The sequence below is a fragment of the Talaromyces amestolkiae genome (assembly GCF_001896365.1).
Source record: "Talaromyces amestolkiae strain CIB chromosome Unknown scaffold6.1, whole genome shotgun sequence".
Taxonomy (NCBI): domain Eukaryota; kingdom Fungi; phylum Ascomycota; class Eurotiomycetes; order Eurotiales; family Trichocomaceae; genus Talaromyces; species Talaromyces amestolkiae.
In genome coordinates, this window is record NW_024468042.1 from 853127 (window position 1) to 869677 (window position 16551).

Sequence of the window (16551 nt, forward strand, 5' to 3'; positions counted from 1 at the left end):
ACAGCTCTAAATCTCCATAAGTAACATAAATTCTATTGAGACTGGCATTCATTGTAAGTTTGTTGGTAGTGTATATCACAAGATCACGGAAAGACAGAGTCTGAAAAAAAAAGTAGAGGAAAACTCCATGCAAAAAAGCCAATTGCTACCACCTGGCCAAATCCCAAGATTAAGTGTATCTCTAAAAACAACGAGCAACTGAAGAGGTTAAGGGAACGACGTTCATATATGTCTATTTATCGGAAAAATTTTCGTGCTGATTTTTGCCATCATGAAATAACTCTCGTACTCCTCTAGCAGATTAGGGAGATTTACCGAATGATCAAGTGCTCGCGAGCTGGGCCCGTACCGATCCATTTGATAGGAACGCCATCCAACCCCTTCTCAATGTACTCGACATACTTGCGCGCATTTTCGGGCAAGTCCTCGTATTTCGTAAGACCCATGGTATTACTCTTCCATCCCGGTAAGGTGATGTATTCCACTTCCAACTTCTCAATCACATTAGGGTCGGCGGGGTACGAAGCCTCCAGTCTCATTCCATCAGGCAATTTGTATGCAACAGCGACCTTGATTTCGTCAAAGTCATCCAGAATATCGAGTTTTGTCAGGTTGAGGGCTGTGTAGTGATTCACGGCGAGCGAGTAGCGGCAGAGCACAAGATCAAACCATCCGCAACGACGCTTGCGACCAGTCGTAACGCCGAATTCGCGGCCTGCAACTTGCAGCTTTTCGCCGAATTCGTTCAGTTGTTCTGTCGGGAAGGGACCGGATCCCACGCGGGTTGTGTAGGCTTTGACAACGCCGATGATGCTCTTGATCTTGGTGGGGTTGATGGAGAGGCCTTGGATGGCGCCGCCAAGGCCGGTGGATGATGATGTGACGAATGGGTATGTGCCGTGGTCGAGATCGAGCATGAGGGCATTAGCGCCTTCGACGAGTATGCGGTCGTCGTTTTTGTATTTTTGGAGGAAGGGGAGTTGATCGATGATGTATGGCTTGAGTTTTTGGCGGTATTCCTATCCTTATATCAGATCGGTTCAACCTTCAAAACAAGGTAAGACGAGAAACAAACCTTGAAGCGGTTGATTTCATCCTCAACATCATACGCCAAATCTCCAAATCGGTTCCTGTATCCAGTATCCAAATTGCGCAGCTTCCGCTCAAACACCTCCTCATCCAGAATTTCACCAACACGCACACCGCGTCTCGCAGCCTTGTCGCTGTAACAGGGGCCAATACCTTTACCCGTAGTACCGACTTTCCGGCCGCCGAGCTTGGCTTCTTCCAATCCGTCGACGACGGAGTGCAAATCGAAGCAGACGTGGGCACGGTCAGAGATGAAGACGCGCTTGTTGACGTCGACGAGACCCTTGTCGGCGAGGGCGCCGAGTTCTTTGAAGAAGCTGGGGATGTGGACGACGGTCCCGGCGCCGATGAGGTTGATGCATTTCGGCGAGACGAGGCCGGAGGGGAGGATGTGGAAGTCGTAGGTCACAGAGTCGTGGACGATGGTGTGACCGGCGTCTATGAAAGAATTGGTTAGAGATCGAGTTGTGGAATATTGGTGTACGTTCGAGCGAAACTTACTGTGTCCACCAGCCGAACGGCAGCAGAGTGTCGCATCTTGAGATAGATAGTCGGTAATCTTTCCTTTGCCTGAGACAGAAGACCAATTAGACACGAAAATAAAAAACCAATCGATCAATGGCATCAGCGCATGATCGTAAAGAAGTGATCAGTCATACCCTCATCTCCCCATTGAGAGCCTAGCACGATTGTCACCATTGCCGCGGGGTAAGTTTAAAAGAAAATTTAAGATACAATCCGAACAACCTGAGAACAGGGCAATTGATTAAATGAACACGAATCGAAGTCTCGAAAAAACCGACAGAAGAATTGACGGTTTAATAAATGAAATTGAGACGTTTATTGCGGAACTGGAAGAATGAGTCAATCCAAAAGTCTGATCTTGCTCTGGCGGGCGCTTCCGATTCTGGTAGACGTTGGTTTTTTTTCTTTGATTACGACGTTACCAACTTACCAGGGTAATTTTGGCGGGGGAGATCAGTCCGTAGTGAGAATACGGCGTAATTAGATTTCAATCCAATTACGTTTGTCCAATTAGCAAATACCGTGACTATTACCATGACGTGACCATACAGAAGCACCACGTCAATCACGTGCCGGACATGCCGATTGCGGAGACGTTGCTGCCAGTTTAATAAGGCTGCGCATTTCTAGGGCTCGAACACACACATTAAATACAATATCATAGGAGAACACCTTTGAGAATTAACCAAACCTGAAGCCGTCGGTATATAAAACGCCTAAGTATGCCGCACAAAAGTATCCTAGAAGACATGGTTTTAGAAGAGAAGCCCAACACATCGGACAATGATAACAATCATGCTACTTCCGATGACCCCTAATCCACTGACGAAGTTCACCAAGTTGCGATATGCATTCCCGGTGCCGTTCCAATGCAACCGACCAGTGCTCAACGACGCGCATGTAGTCATCGACAGAGTTGAAATATGCTTTGAACCCACCGTGAGGATTGTGCGGGAGAAGTATATCAGGCTCATTATCAGTATCAGTCTCGTCCGGTTGCACATCGGCGTCATCCTCGTTGGATTTGGTATTCAATTGAAGAGAGTCACCCGTAGCATTAATCCATCTAGGAGCCAGGCCAGTCTCAAATCCCAGCTGTCGCATAGCTAGAAGCTGTAGCATCTGTCGTTGAAATTTGTTCCATTCAATGATGTACGCGCTCATCTGTTTCTCATAATTTTCCCAAGCTTGCTTTGGGAGAACCATATTCCTTGGGTCATTGCCATTTGGTACTACACCTGGTCGTAAAGGACGCCTTGGTGGCTGCGGGAGGCTCGTTTTGGTCCTCTGGGGAGCCATTCGACGGCCCGTATTCGGATCGTTTGCACGAGACTCGAAAGGAAGCGTTGAGTAGATGTCAGTCAAATCGTTTATGCCCCCGGTATTGGCAATAGGAGCTACGTTATTGAGCGTGTTCATGTTGAAAAGGCTACTAATCCATTCTGATGTCTTTCCATCGTCACCACCCTTAACACCTGAATCGGGTTTTGTAGGTCCCAATGGCGACGGTACGTATCCATTTGTCCGTGTTTTGGTCGAGTGAGAAGTAGGCTCATCATCGATCTCCATTGCATCTGGCACTGGAGTCGTTGTACCTTTTGGCGAAGGGATCGAGATTGTGATTTCTTCTTCCTCGGCTTCTGTCGCTACACCTGGTTGTCGGGTCTGCGTCGGGCGTCTTGCCGCTCGAGAAGCACTCCGTCCTGTTGTCGCACCAACCGGAGTTCCTTGTTGTGTCTGATTCGGTTGGAACATCCAATTTTTACTCTGAAGATGTTGAGTCCATGCGTCGGCAGAGAATTGAGATTGAGTCCATGAGTTGGAGCTCTGTTGTTTAGCAGCTTCATCGCTTGAAGACAGGCCATTAGCTGGCGACTTGGAGTCAAACCTTCTCTCTTGTCTACCACGCGTGGGTGAAGTTTTCGATCTGCTTCGACGATGTCCGTTTATCTGATTCGGCGCAAAATGCTCTGGCTTGAAGGCATCGCCCCAATCGCTGGCAGAAAATCGTTTGTTCAAATTGTCATGGCTTCTACTCTTGGCGCCATTCTGAGAGAAATTGAGACTGCGCCGAACATTCATATTAGCCCATATCTTTTTGAGAGTGAAGGAAGACTTACTTGGCAAGCCCTTCAGCGGCTTGATCCGGATTCAATGTGCTTCCTTGTGGCACATAATCCGCTCGAGCAGCCTGTTGAGCTCTCGCTGCAAACGATGGATTATCAGATTCGTTTCCTTGATGGTAATCACTGTCAGTACTCTGATCCTGGAATTCATGGTAACTATGAGGTCGGTTCCCGTCGAAAAGACCACGTCGACGCCGATGACTCCGCAATGAATGGTAGTCCATATGGTGGTGGCTGCTGGAAGTTTCCTCACCTGATCCTGGGCCTTGGTAATGGGACTCCTGAGCTGGTCGCAACCGACTTTTTGGAACGGCCTTCCGTCTGGGAACGAATGTCGGTTGATCAACATCGCTATCCAATTCACCCTCGCTACTGGTACTCGATGATGAAGATGTGTAAGCCTTGTGCGGACGTCTGATTCCTGGACTAGCGCTGCGGTGCCTCTCACGAGCCGGAGAACGAGGACTGGGTGGATTGGTCCGTGATCGTGCCTTGGAGCTGGTTGAGGAGTCTCTCATACTATAAGCTCGGCCCAATCCTGCACTGGAAAAGTAAGTCCTCTCACCACCTGCTGTTGAATACTTATGGCTGGGACGCTCAAACTCTGGTGCAACCTCATCCACGGGCGTCTCAGGACGAGAGGAAGCGGGAGTCCTTCTCGTCTTGGCGGTCGGAGCAGGTGCACTGTCAAAGAAAGCAGATCGATCCTGTCGCGGTGTGTTTTGATAAGAGGAAATATTCCGGGCCATAGGTTCGTCACCACCTGGAGTGCTTGGAGCAAAGCCATGCTTCTTCTTGACAGTTGATGCCCGTCCAAACGCTTCGGGATGCGGCCGAGAATTCAAATGCTCGTATGCTGACTTTCCACGCGATGTGGTTTGCGGACCCGTACCCCCAGTTGTGTTTCGAGTCGGTGGCGGAGCCGGTCTTCCAGACGTGGGATCAAACTTCGACCAACCGTTTGCTTTCATTCCTTGGAAAGCACGAAATGCATCCGCTCGAGTTTCCCGCTCGTACATTTTATCGTACGGCTGCTGGGGAGCAGCCTTGGCGTAGTTTGCATAACGCTGGGCACCGCTGGACGGTGGAGCTTGGTATGAAGCTGGTCGAGTGGGCTGAGGCTTGGAGGGTGGTGGCTTGGCTGTAGAGCTGGCGGGATATGCTGTAGTATTTGTACGGCGTGGAGCGCTCGTGGGCGGAGGTCCATATAGTTTCCCATATCCTGCCCGCAGTCTCTCGGTGTCATACTTCAAACGTTGTTGAGGGTCGCTCAATATCTCGTGCGCCGCTTGAATTGCCTGGAACTTTGTGATGAATTCAGTTTCGCGTCCTGGATTTCGATCGGGATGGTATTTCAAAGCTGCAGTCATAAAGCAGAGTGTCAGTCTGCTGGAATATTGGCAAAAGATGTAGGCAATGTACCTAATTTTCGAAACTGCTTCTTGATTTCATCCGTATCGGCGCCAGGCCCTACACCAAGATCGGCATAATAATCTCTGCGCACATCTGCTTTGACCATTGTCAAGGTGAAGGTGCGCTACTTGTCCAGCGCCCTTCGACAGAGGATGGAAGGGGGTTGTTCAAGAAGCCAAATCCCCCATTCATGACACTCGCGATTTATGGTACGTTCCGTTATGAGGTATTTGCGCAGGTCGCGTTCTGTTGTTTGTCTAGTCGATACACTGCCAGGATGGAGTGAGAATTAGGCCGCTCAAGTAAAATAAACGATACAGGCGGTGATCTGCTCAGTGACCAAAGTTAGTCTATCCCAGCAATGTTAGGCTGCTACTGCATCATCGTAGACTGCAAGTGTCTCAGACAGCGGTGAATGTCACATGGATCGATTGATTAAGCGGGGGGGTATGGTATGCTTTTACCTCGTGGAGCTTTGGACTAGCCCGGAATCACAGCTGAACGACTCAGGGTTCTGTCATGAGAAAGACAATCTCTGAAAATTAGGGGCATGCATGATAAACAAAGTGAGGCGTACAGTGAACTAGTGTGTGGTTGTTCTGGAAGGTTGTGAGGTGATGAAAAAGAAAGCTCACTAAGTCACCAGAAAGGAAGGAGGCCCCACCAGAAGGCTATCGCCGTCAACAAACAAGCCCAATCCCCGAGCAACAGCTAACAGCTTCCTACAAGACTACACTCATTTTTCTAATTCTTTATATTGAATGGATCATTTCTTTTCAAAATATTCTATGATTCAGAAAATTCGACGTTGCTTCCCAACTATAAGCACTATAAGGCAAACAGTTTAAGGCATCTATCTTAGCCTCTGTCTGCCCTTTCAGCCTTAGACCGGGGTAAACAACCATACAGATCGAGGCTCCCTCGGTACATGCATGGTGAGTTGTTCGCAGCACAATGATTTGATCACTACCCATCAAATATGTGGGCATGTTCTGGTTATGGTAAAGGATATGCCCTCTCTCAATATCTCATAGACTGCAAAGTTCTTTCATTCGCTTTTTCGCTGGTTCTGGGCTGGGCTTTTTCGTCTTTTCATGCATGTGCATTTATCTCTCTATGGGGTTTGAGACTTGGAGTACGCAGACAGGCAGAGCCTGACAGTGCCCTATTGGTCGATAATTCTGATTGACAAGGTTCAATAGATCTGCGATTTCAAGACTGCCCAGATACATGTTCAAGTGTGCCTGCTGGAGACCAGGCCCTGTTGGGTGCCTGAATGGGTGCCTGAGTGCCTGGTACAATTCAATCACATCCACGAACTGACGTATAATCAAGGGTATCATATTATATATGCATATACACACATCTCTATATTCCAGAATTCCCACCACCAGACATTCCAAACCAATACCCATCCATCAAGTCATACCCAGAACCGTCAGTGGTCAGATCACGTAGGTAGTCGGCCTCCATTCCAAGACCTCCTAAATTGATGCCCGTGCCTTGAAGGTCATTCACATTGAAAGGACCTGTAAACTGGTTCAACGAAGGTGCATTGCTGCCGTCTGGATTACTCATGTCAGCATCTTGGTTCATGTTGGTAGGATTGGTGGCAAAGTCGAGGAAGTCTAAGCTCATGTCTGTGAGGCTATGTTGTTGCTGCTCCGAATGTGTGGGCGGGGTGAAAGCGAGTGGTGCTGCTGACCCGGCACTTTGAGGTGATTGTGCCATGTAGTATTGTTGCTGCTGTTGAGCAGTCTGGTCATATCCTGCATACGCTTGAGAATATCCAGGGTGCGATTGGTATTGTTCGGGTTGCGTTGTTAACGACTGTGCAGGCTGGTAGGATCGTTGCCTCGGAGGAGGATTGAGCTGGGCCTGTTGGCCGGGAGGACTTTGATACAGATCGCTGAGATCCATATCAAAAGTTGGCCGTCGGGTGGGCCGTTGAGCTCGCTGTACAGGCGCTAATTGCACACTTTGTGGTGCAGCCCGGTTGGTGGTGGTCGAGGCAAGCGATTTTGCAGATGCTGTGAGGGAACCACCACCAACAGCTTGTGACGCAAAGCCCTTTGAACCCATGCGAACCGTAGCTCTGCTCATTCGTTCGAATGCGTCTCGACACGTCTCTGCTGGCGGGCAGACTTCCATCAAATCGCTGAAGATAGATGTTGCAGCAAGAACAGTGAAGTCGACGTCATCCAAAGTCTGGGTTGGTAATTAGCAAGTATGCTCGGGCTCGGTACTTGTTACAAAGAATCTCTTACCAAACGACTGCGCACAACAGGCGAGTGCCAGATTGCGAAGAGGAATGAAATACCTGTATGAAAATTAGAACCGGTCCATAGTCGCTGTATCTGCAGAATATGAACTTACCGGCCATGAAGAGATGATGCGTCGTCATATACGTATAATTCACCAACCTGACCCGATGCAATTGGCGATATATTTTGATAACTTTCTGACCAGCTTCGGCAATTTGAAGATATATATCGTCCTCGTCTTCTCGATCATCCAGATCAAAAGACGGTGGACTAGAAACATCCTCTGTCGGATGGAGATCGCCTGCCAAAGCTGCAGGCACGGTGAGTGTCTGTCTATACAGCATGATCAAAGCTTGGTAGTAATTCAACTCGAAAAGTTCAATGGAAAATTGCACCCCAGTATCTTGTTTCGTGGGTGATGAATCCTTCCAGTCCAACAAGCGGCGATGCACATCCCTTCGCCATGAACGGAATGAGTCAAATCGTTCAAGGAATGGAGACTGGAGTTTGGTATGCATTGAATGGTTTGAGCTATTCTTGCCAGACCGACGCACAAACCGCGCTTGTTGATATTGTAAGACTTGCTGAATTTCTGACTGCAAAAGTCGTAGCCTTAGATAGTGGTAGGAAACTCGTTTGTAGCTCGGTACGTCGCCCTTTGGTGGACGGAAACCGGATTTTGTGATATAGCGGTCATCGAGAAGAGAATGGAACTCGGTGGTTATGACTTGGTCTGTGATTCCAAATGGACGACCGACACAAGTACTGACAAGTCGATCGAAGCTGTAAACACACCACCAAAGTCGTCTGCGATGATCTCGAATGTATTGAAGCCGACCCCGTTCTGGGTGAGCTGGTTGGTTCGCAGGCAAGACATCATCCTCTCCAATCGAGTCTATGCCAGTGCCATCTTCGTGATGGAGGCCAAGATCAATAGCAAGACGAACAGCAACACCCACGATATACCACAGTCCTGGGGCAACTGGCCTCAAAAGCGCAAAGCTGGCCAATAAAAGATATGCTTGCAACTCATCCAGGCCTCCTCCGGAAGAGTCAGACATGGGTGAAGCGCTTAAAAATGCCTCCCAATGTACCACTGCAGCCGCATGGTATTCTTCCGGCTGGAATTGGACTCCTGAAAGTTTCTGTTTCTTAGAGGAGTGCGAAGGGGAGGACTCTTCCTCTTCATCGTCCGATGATTTTCTTCTCCCTTCAAAAATTATGCCAGCACCGATAGCAAAGACAATATTCAACAAGTACATATCGCGTGACAGCCTTGCAGATTCCTCCATTTCGTAGACTCTACTTACGAGCTCTAAAAAGTCGCCGCGATGTAAGATGGGCATCTGTGGGTTCGCATGTTCGAAATACAAGCTTACAAGTCTGTCAGCAAGTTCGCGATCAGGAAATGCTGCTTGTTTCATCAATGGACGTGATTGAAGGCCGAAGAAGGTTTCTCGTATCGTACTGCCGGTGCTGTTTGATGACTTGCGCTCGGTCAGTCGCGCTGAACCAGGCTCAGAACCGCTCGTGTTGACTGAGCTTTTCACAGCCGCAAAGACAAGTCTTGCGAAGGAAATGCCAGATGTAGAGCCGAGATAACGAGAATCAGACATGGCCTGTACGGAGACCATCCCGATATTGGACACTAGCTGATCCAAGTGTTCTTTAGAATCTGGATCATGGTTCCTGTTGGCTGCATCGCGCTGTTTACTATCCTTCTTTTCCTCCAGCGGCTTTTCGTTCTTTTTAGATTCCTTTTTGGCGTCCTTTGTCGCGGTAGTCTCTGTATCTTCGGAAACCTGATTTGTACCGCGCACTTCCATCTCCCCGTCAAACGCAGAAGAGGGCTTGAATTCGATGCCATTCTTGAGCAGCAACCGTTCGAGATATGTCACACGCGCTTCCAGAAAGAAAACATAACTGCGAGGTATTTCACGTTTCGTAATTGGATCAAAGCCAACGCACTTCGCATCCGCCTTTTCACATGTTTGACATCGAGGGAGACGTTGATCGCATCTGTTTTTGCGCAAGCGACAGCGATTACAGGCTGAAACGTTGCGAAAGGACGAGGCCGGCACGCTGGTTGTCGTTTGGCCGCTAGGAGCGGTCATTGCGGTGGCGGGCTTGTTTTCGCGTTGACCGGCAGGGGGGTGTAACGGTATAGTAGAGGATTCATCGGGTGATCGTGATCTTTTGATTCCTGTTGATCCAGGTGATGTGCCGGATCGTGGAGGCGGATTCAGCATACTTAGACATTAGCGAGGGGCGATATCGTTCAAAGCGAGCCCGGCCCCCTGTCCTCCACGTGTTCTGTACAAACAATCACAATTCAATGGTTGTTGGCAACATCCATGACGCTCGAATCCGTGCGAATGAGTTGCGCATAGGTTGATGATTCAGCACGGTCCAAAGACACGGTCACCGAGCCTTGTGTGCGTGGCTTAGGGCTGACTAGAGTCTAGTACAGTGGTTATTCCTGCCTCGCGAGAATGATATTCGCAAGTGACGATTTGTCAACAGGTCGACTTGTATAACTTAGATAAAGCGGCAGAAGAGTGAGCCTATTGCACTGGTAGATTTTACGGTGGGGTTGTGTTGGGCCCGCTGTCCAATACCGGCGCGGAGGATTCGGAAGAGCGATAAGCAGGCTGAACTATAACTTGCACTGACACGAGCGGAATCAACAGAAGTGAATTTTTGATCGGATAATCGTACGTCGGCAAAGGATGAAGAGTTGAGAAAGAAGGGAATGATTGACGGAGAGGCATGAAGCAGGATTGATATCTGAGATCATTCTCAGCCTTGCCGAGGATCTCAGGAAGGAAGGAGCAGATCGAATCTGTAGCCAGCACAAGCCTTGATTGGCTGTAGATAACAGGTGAGCGGACATCTTAGTCCTGAATAGGACTAGCGTGTATAATCTCTCCAGAAAAGCAAAAAAGGCACGGCTTATTTTTTTGCTGAGTTCGTACCACCACCATCTTGAGCGGACTCGAGGTAGGTAGACAATGGGTTTGTGCTGTCTGGGAACACACTGAAATTGAACGGCATGTCTTTGAGATCTCTGACTGGGAGATCTCCTCTCAGCTAAACGAGAAGAAACATACTTCTCTCGACAGCCGCTGTAAGCGCGGTCAATTCTGTATGGATATGGCATTACCATATCTATCATCCTCAATATCTAAATATCGATCAGTGTAGACCCCTTGAAGTGTCATTTTAAAATTCCCATCCAGCGCGATTGCGAGATTGGAGAGAAGCAAGCTTCTAATAGCACCAACATTGACATCATCAATCATCTCACGTGTCATCTGGGTGCCTGATCGCAGCCTGAGCAGTTTGACTAATGGAAATTACTAACAACATGCATGTCTGCCACAGAAATGAGGCTAAGAAAACGCATGACTCGAAAAGAATTACAAACCTCGCAACTATACATTGTGCAAGGAAGATGCACTGGTTTAGACCCGGACACAATACGATTGATTCTCCCGAGATGATATGTGGTCGTGCGGCCTAAGTCAAGTATAATGAGGTGGTATTAGCATCCGTTAATGCATTTGATGCATCCATTAATGTATTTGATGACAGAACATGTGTTTGGCGGCGAAGAAATTACGTATGCAGCAGCACCTTCCCGCTGCAGCCCCAAAAGGAGAGAGAGTTAGGGCTACTGATTAGGGCACCCATATCAATTCTTGGGTAGGACAACAGGTATGATCACCGCAACCGACTCTCACCGCCGACAATATACTTGATGTACGAAATCATCCACATACATTCATGTGCGTAATCATTCATTTCAAGCATAAACTTTTGACAGGAGAGTTCGAGAAGGGTACGTACGTACATACCCGTGCCAACACACGCCGCAGTCAGTCCTGAACAGAATCCTTACGTACACGGTACTTGTCAGCAAAGGAAAAGAGTCTTGTGTCATATGTACCTAGTACTGATGCATGTATGTATGCAGTCTACTTTTTTTCCCTCTTCTTTACTTTCTCATCCTCAAATAGTAATCCATCCCGATCTCTCCGCCTCTTTGTAGAATTGGTTGTGCGCCGGCTATTATAGTTGTCAGATGGATGTTGAGTGCTGTACCCCGGCTATTTTCGGTCGGAGACAAACCCCCTATTTACTGGAGCCAGGTCTAATCCTTCCCCTTTTCTCGACCTGGATAGGTAGGGCTGAAAGCTACTTTCCTAAATTGGCAGGTAATGTGTGCGTATAATCGTACAGTAACGTATGATCATAATGATAAACGATCAACTGTCTCGAAACCTGGCGGTGTAGACAGCCAGGATATCCCCCCTGGTCAAAACAATCAGAACGTTTACGTGGTATCAAACTTTGACTTTTGACTTTGACTTTGACTACCCCTGCCTCTTGGTGTGTATGTGTGTGTGTGTGTCATGGTCGAATTCAGAACTGGCCTGTTACAATCCGACAATATCCCCGACACCTCGAGGTCATTCAACAATGAGTTGTGCAACTCTAAACATCACCTATGTAGCAAAGAATAGGTACTGTCGTACCATAACGTTGTAGTTAAATCTAGCATACGTGGTCTTGAGTAATAAAGAATAAAGGTATCTATTCAGTCCGAATGAAAACTGTTCTATCAAACATGGATATATCAAATGACTCGCTAAACTTTTCTCGAAAATGCCTCCCAGGTATTTTAGTGTAATGCAATAAAAAAAGGACCATCCATTCTTTCATGAGTGCGTATTGTGTTGCCATAATAAAATTCCCATTTTTTTGTTCCTGGGGTTTKTTTTTTTTTTTTTTTTTGTCTGTGTCCGTCCTGTCGCTGAATTGTATGCTATGCCCGTAAAATGTCAAATATCCAACTGCTCAATGTCCAAATCGCCAAAAATATATTAAAATGCTGTAATCCGAAAACGTGTTCTCCGTGGAACAAACCAATCGATACCGTTACCAGAACAGTACTGATGTAAATGATGAAATAAAATCGCAAGTAAAGTTGCCCGAAGAGGAAACCAATGTTCAAAAATAGCCCGACTAGCATGCATGAATGTATATAGCATGCATGAATGTATGATCGAAGCAAGGTAGATGCAAGAAAATGGATCGTTGTCATTTCATTCATTTCAGTGTTTTTCCGGTTTATCGTCAAGGGTTATCTCAACTGGATCTGAGATCTCGGAGCTTGCCAATATGTTTGGAAGGAGACTGGCTTCGTCCGATACCACTAGCGCTTCCGGGCATAGTCTTGTCGTATGTTCGTTCGTGTTTTCTGTTTCGGCGTTATGTTCGGGTTTTTTCTTGTCGGTTTCCTCCATGAAGAGACTTTCGGTAGCGCCAACCACACAGACGATTCCCAGTGCCCACCATGCGATGATTGAATATCCACTGCGCAGTCCCAGCGAATGTAACAGGCCGGTGATTGACGGGCCGAGAGCCCGGCTCAAGCTAGCCACCGATGAAGCTAATCCGTTGATCGATCCCATGACGTTTTTGGAAGGGATTGTATTGGCGAGCAGTAAAGCTACTGCGGGGAAGCAAATAACGTGTAGCGTAATTTTGCTGAGCAGGGCCACGTACGCAACTGGTATCTGTAAGGCCGACGGCAGTAAAATAAGGTAAGGGACGGCGAAGTAAATAGGTGGCCAGATGAACAGAGCCAATCGAAGAGTCCGGAGCGCTCCAAGTCGATTGACCAAGAAAGGGAAAAGGAAGAGTTGTGCGAACAGAGAGTAGAAGCCCTGGACAGCAAGCATATAGCCAATGGTCTTTGTCGAAAGGGCCAGGCCACCAGTGAATTTGAAGGGCAACTCGATTTCCGCTTGAGATGGGGGCGTACTCAAGAAAATAGGCATCAACTGGTCGAAGGATACGCTATGACTGTAATGATCGTTAGTTACACAATATTCGAGAGCCAACCGTGTCACATTGAACTTACTAAGCCAAAATGCCATATCCAGCAATAACACAGACAACGGGCTTTGTCAAAGCGTTCTTGAAACCAACGCGGCGGCTTCTGTTTGGCTCTTCGAGGTCAACATCGATTCCCTGAGGCCGAACGTTGCCGATCGAGGATGAGCGAGGAGATGGTTCCCTGCTTCTGTACTCGGGTGGTTGGTCTTCATACACTTCGTCACTTTCCATTTCGTTGATCAATGCTGTCTTGATTTCCATTGGTTCAGCAAGCTCTTCATGATGGCTTGAAAATCTGCCCAACAGCCAGCGGCCCAATTCAACTCCACGGTCCCTGCGATGTTTCTTATCGGCGTGGGTTTCTTCCAGGAAAAGAGTTCCGATAATGATTCCCACAATGAGAATGCCAATGCAAACTAGGTTGGGAAGCAGAAAGGGGAATCGATCGAATACGGTCCCTGCCTTGAAAATCCCCGGATAGCTGATGACCGGTCTAGCCAGGGCACCGCCTAGGTACGGACCAATGATCGAGCCGAGACACCAAATAAAAGGCATAATCGAGTATGCACGGGGTTGCTGCTCTTTGGACGTTACTAATTCCGCGACTGTTGTCTGTAAGACACCAATGTTCCCATTTAGTAATCCACCCAAGGCTCGAGCCACCATGGCCGTTGGAAAATTAGGCGCAAATCCGAAAACCAACATGCTAATAGCGGTTCCAATCAAACCCATAATGAGAACAGGCTTGCGGCCGATTTTGTCACTTAGACGACCCCAGAAGACTCCGCTGCTGAATTCGGCAAAGGTAAAAGCAGATGTAATCATGCCAACAAAGAGGGCAATTTTCTCCTCACTTTCGGCTACATGGAATGATTCCACCATGTAGTAGGCGTAGGGAAATACCGACATGAATGCAATGGGTTCACATATACGCACAAGTGCTGGGAAAGTCAATTTTTATGCTGGACAGAAATAACATTAAATAAACATACCTAGAACGGTAAATTGCTGCCATGGAAAAGGTACATCGTCGCCGCTGTTCTTAGAGTGGAATAGTTTTTGCCGCCATCGTTTGCCCAGAGCAATGAAGGGGAGCCTGTGCCGTTGAGCCAACATGTTGAGAATGTGTTTGAAGGTCGAGGCAAAGAAAAGTCGATGTAAGGTAACACCGCTAGAACACTAGAAGCAAGTGAAAATCGTTGGCATCAATTCATCGAAGAGTCGCAATTGCGAGCCACCACCGACAGGCTCTATCCTGAGAGTAGTCCTTGTTATTCAGACGTTGATAAGAGTGAAGTCAAGAAGTAATGACTGTCAGGGTTGTAGAGTAAGACAGAGGAAGGTGAGCTCGCAAGAAAGGAAGGAGTGGTGAGACTTGAGTAGCGAAGAAGGAAGGAAGGTAGATAAATAGCTAAATTCAATGTCTCTTACAGCTAACCATGGAGAAGCAGAAATAAGCATCATTCCAGAAAGATCAGGCATTTGGGCGAGGAAGGGGGCCCAAATTTAAACTTTCCACTCCAAGCAGTCATTCTCAGATCCATCTAATAATGCTATATTACGCATCTGGTTTATGACTGGCGCTAGTTAAGGGTGATGGACTGACTGATTTGACTGATGTTATGTATCGGTAAGGTGGTACGGTACGTACAATCGGTGACATGACAGGTAACAAGCTAGCCATGTACTAGGGCACACTAGACTCTCACGGAAGACGGAGTAACAGCTTCGAAAAATAAGAGATCCACATTGGAATGATTGAGTTAGCCAGTTGTGGGGAGAACTAAGAATACAAGGCAAAAAAAAGTGGCTCCGGGCTGTCTCCTTTTGTCTCTATTAGACGATCTTGTTCGTCGGTTGTTGAACAAGGGTGAGGCAAATGACTTGGGTAAGAAAGGGGGGTTAATTTAGCCGCAAACGGATTGCTAACATACTTACTGTTTGAGTATGGACTTATTATTTGCTGTTTAATGTACAGAACTTCCTACAGTTACAATTCGTGTTAGATGTTGTTCCACGACGCGGCAAAGGCGGTGGCACCCATCGGGAAAGGATTTGAAGCTTCAAAAAAAGTCTAACTATTTTGTCCCTGACCAGCCCACCCAATTCCGCCTACATCAAGTGACATCGGCAGGGGAAGTTAGGAAGGTAATCTTGGGCCTCCCGATGTTGAGCGGATTACTTGAGTATATGATGCAAGGCTGGGTGTATGTATGTATTCAAGCAGTGGTCCGAACGCAGTCCGTAAAACATCAATACATATTGGTGTACATAAACAGTGCATACGTCAGTTGTACAGGAACCCTGCATAGAACGGGCAGCAAGATAAAATTTTTTGACCGATCTGGAAAACAAGCACTCAACAGAGTCCACCACAGAAAGCATTCAAAAGGGGGTTCAAACTTCAAAGAGGGGCCAGTTTTGACGGAAAGAAAAGAAAAGACAAAGAAGCAAAACCAAGAGCAAAAAAACAGTCCACGTCCTAGGCCAGCTAACTAACTCAGCCGGGTGATCCATGTACCTGAACCTCGGGCACCGGGGATCACTGCGAATTATGGAAATTTCAAGGCAGGTAAAAAAAAACCCCCCTCCAAATGAAGAAAAAAACACCAAAAGTGGCGCCTCGACGATGTGATTCGCTGTCTGTACTGGTGGATACCCTGAGTGCACTAGGATGTTAACCCAGGACACCGGTTGCGGGCAGAAGCTAAATTAAGTATTTTTGTTTTCTTTTTCCTCTCTTAACTCCTAGGGAGAAGGACTTGAGTTGGCGCTAGATTGGATAAGGAATTGGTGAAAAATCTCCGTGGAGCGGACTCCACTCTGTTGGGATCCTCGACTCGTCGGTATGTTTGTGATCAAACTTCAACTGGGTAGTCTAGTTGTTACAGACAGAGTGTACGATCCAGCGATGATTTAATGAAATATGGAGATCAGTACGTAGTATTCATCAGTTTAGACTTTGCATGTGCGACTACGTAGGCCCTAGGGGCGGCATACAAACAAATGCGAATCATAAGTTGCCCGAACATGGAATGCTATCAAATATAGGTTAATACCCGTGCATGCAACATACATACATACACAACAGAAACCGTTGACAAACAAACAATAATCTTCTTTGATGGAGCAGCAGCAGCAGCGGCGGCGGAGAATATGCGGTGAGGACCAACAAATCGAGATCGACAAGGAGGAGAATTGTCCTGCAATGGGTGCCCTTGTCATGAGAT

General features: G+C 47.4%; 3 protein-coding genes across 3 annotated transcripts; all 3 read right to left on the bottom strand.

Annotated features, from left to right (window-relative positions):
• Window positions 1–311: 311 nt before the first annotated feature.
• On the bottom strand, window positions 312–5259 carry BHQ10_003863 (uncharacterized protein; the record flags this gene model as incomplete). The annotated part of the gene is made up of 6 exons (XM_040876166.1): window positions 312–1019; window positions 1076–1527; window positions 1591–1659; window positions 2442–3679; window positions 3735–5100; window positions 5163–5259. 6 exons carry the CDS (start codon window positions 5257–5259, stop codon window positions 312–314), a joined length of 3930 nt encoding a protein of 1309 aa, XP_040732367.1.
• Window positions 5260–6521: 1262 nt separating this feature from the next.
• On the bottom strand, window positions 6522–9666 carry BHQ10_003864 (uncharacterized protein; the record flags this gene model as incomplete). Its single annotated transcript, XM_040876167.1, has 3 exons — window positions 6522–7361; window positions 7421–7473; window positions 7530–9666. The coding sequence occupies 3 exons, from the start codon at window positions 9664–9666 to the stop codon at window positions 6522–6524; spliced, it is 3030 nt and encodes a 1009-aa protein (XP_040732368.1).
• Window positions 9667–12534: 2868 nt separating this feature from the next.
• Window positions 12535–14437, bottom strand: BHQ10_003865 (uncharacterized protein; the record flags this gene model as incomplete). The annotated part of the gene is made up of 3 exons (XM_040876168.1): window positions 12535–13288; window positions 13347–14262; window positions 14314–14437. 3 exons carry the CDS (start codon window positions 14435–14437, stop codon window positions 12535–12537), a joined length of 1794 nt encoding a protein of 597 aa, XP_040732369.1.
• Window positions 14438–16551: the final 2114 nt, after the last annotated feature.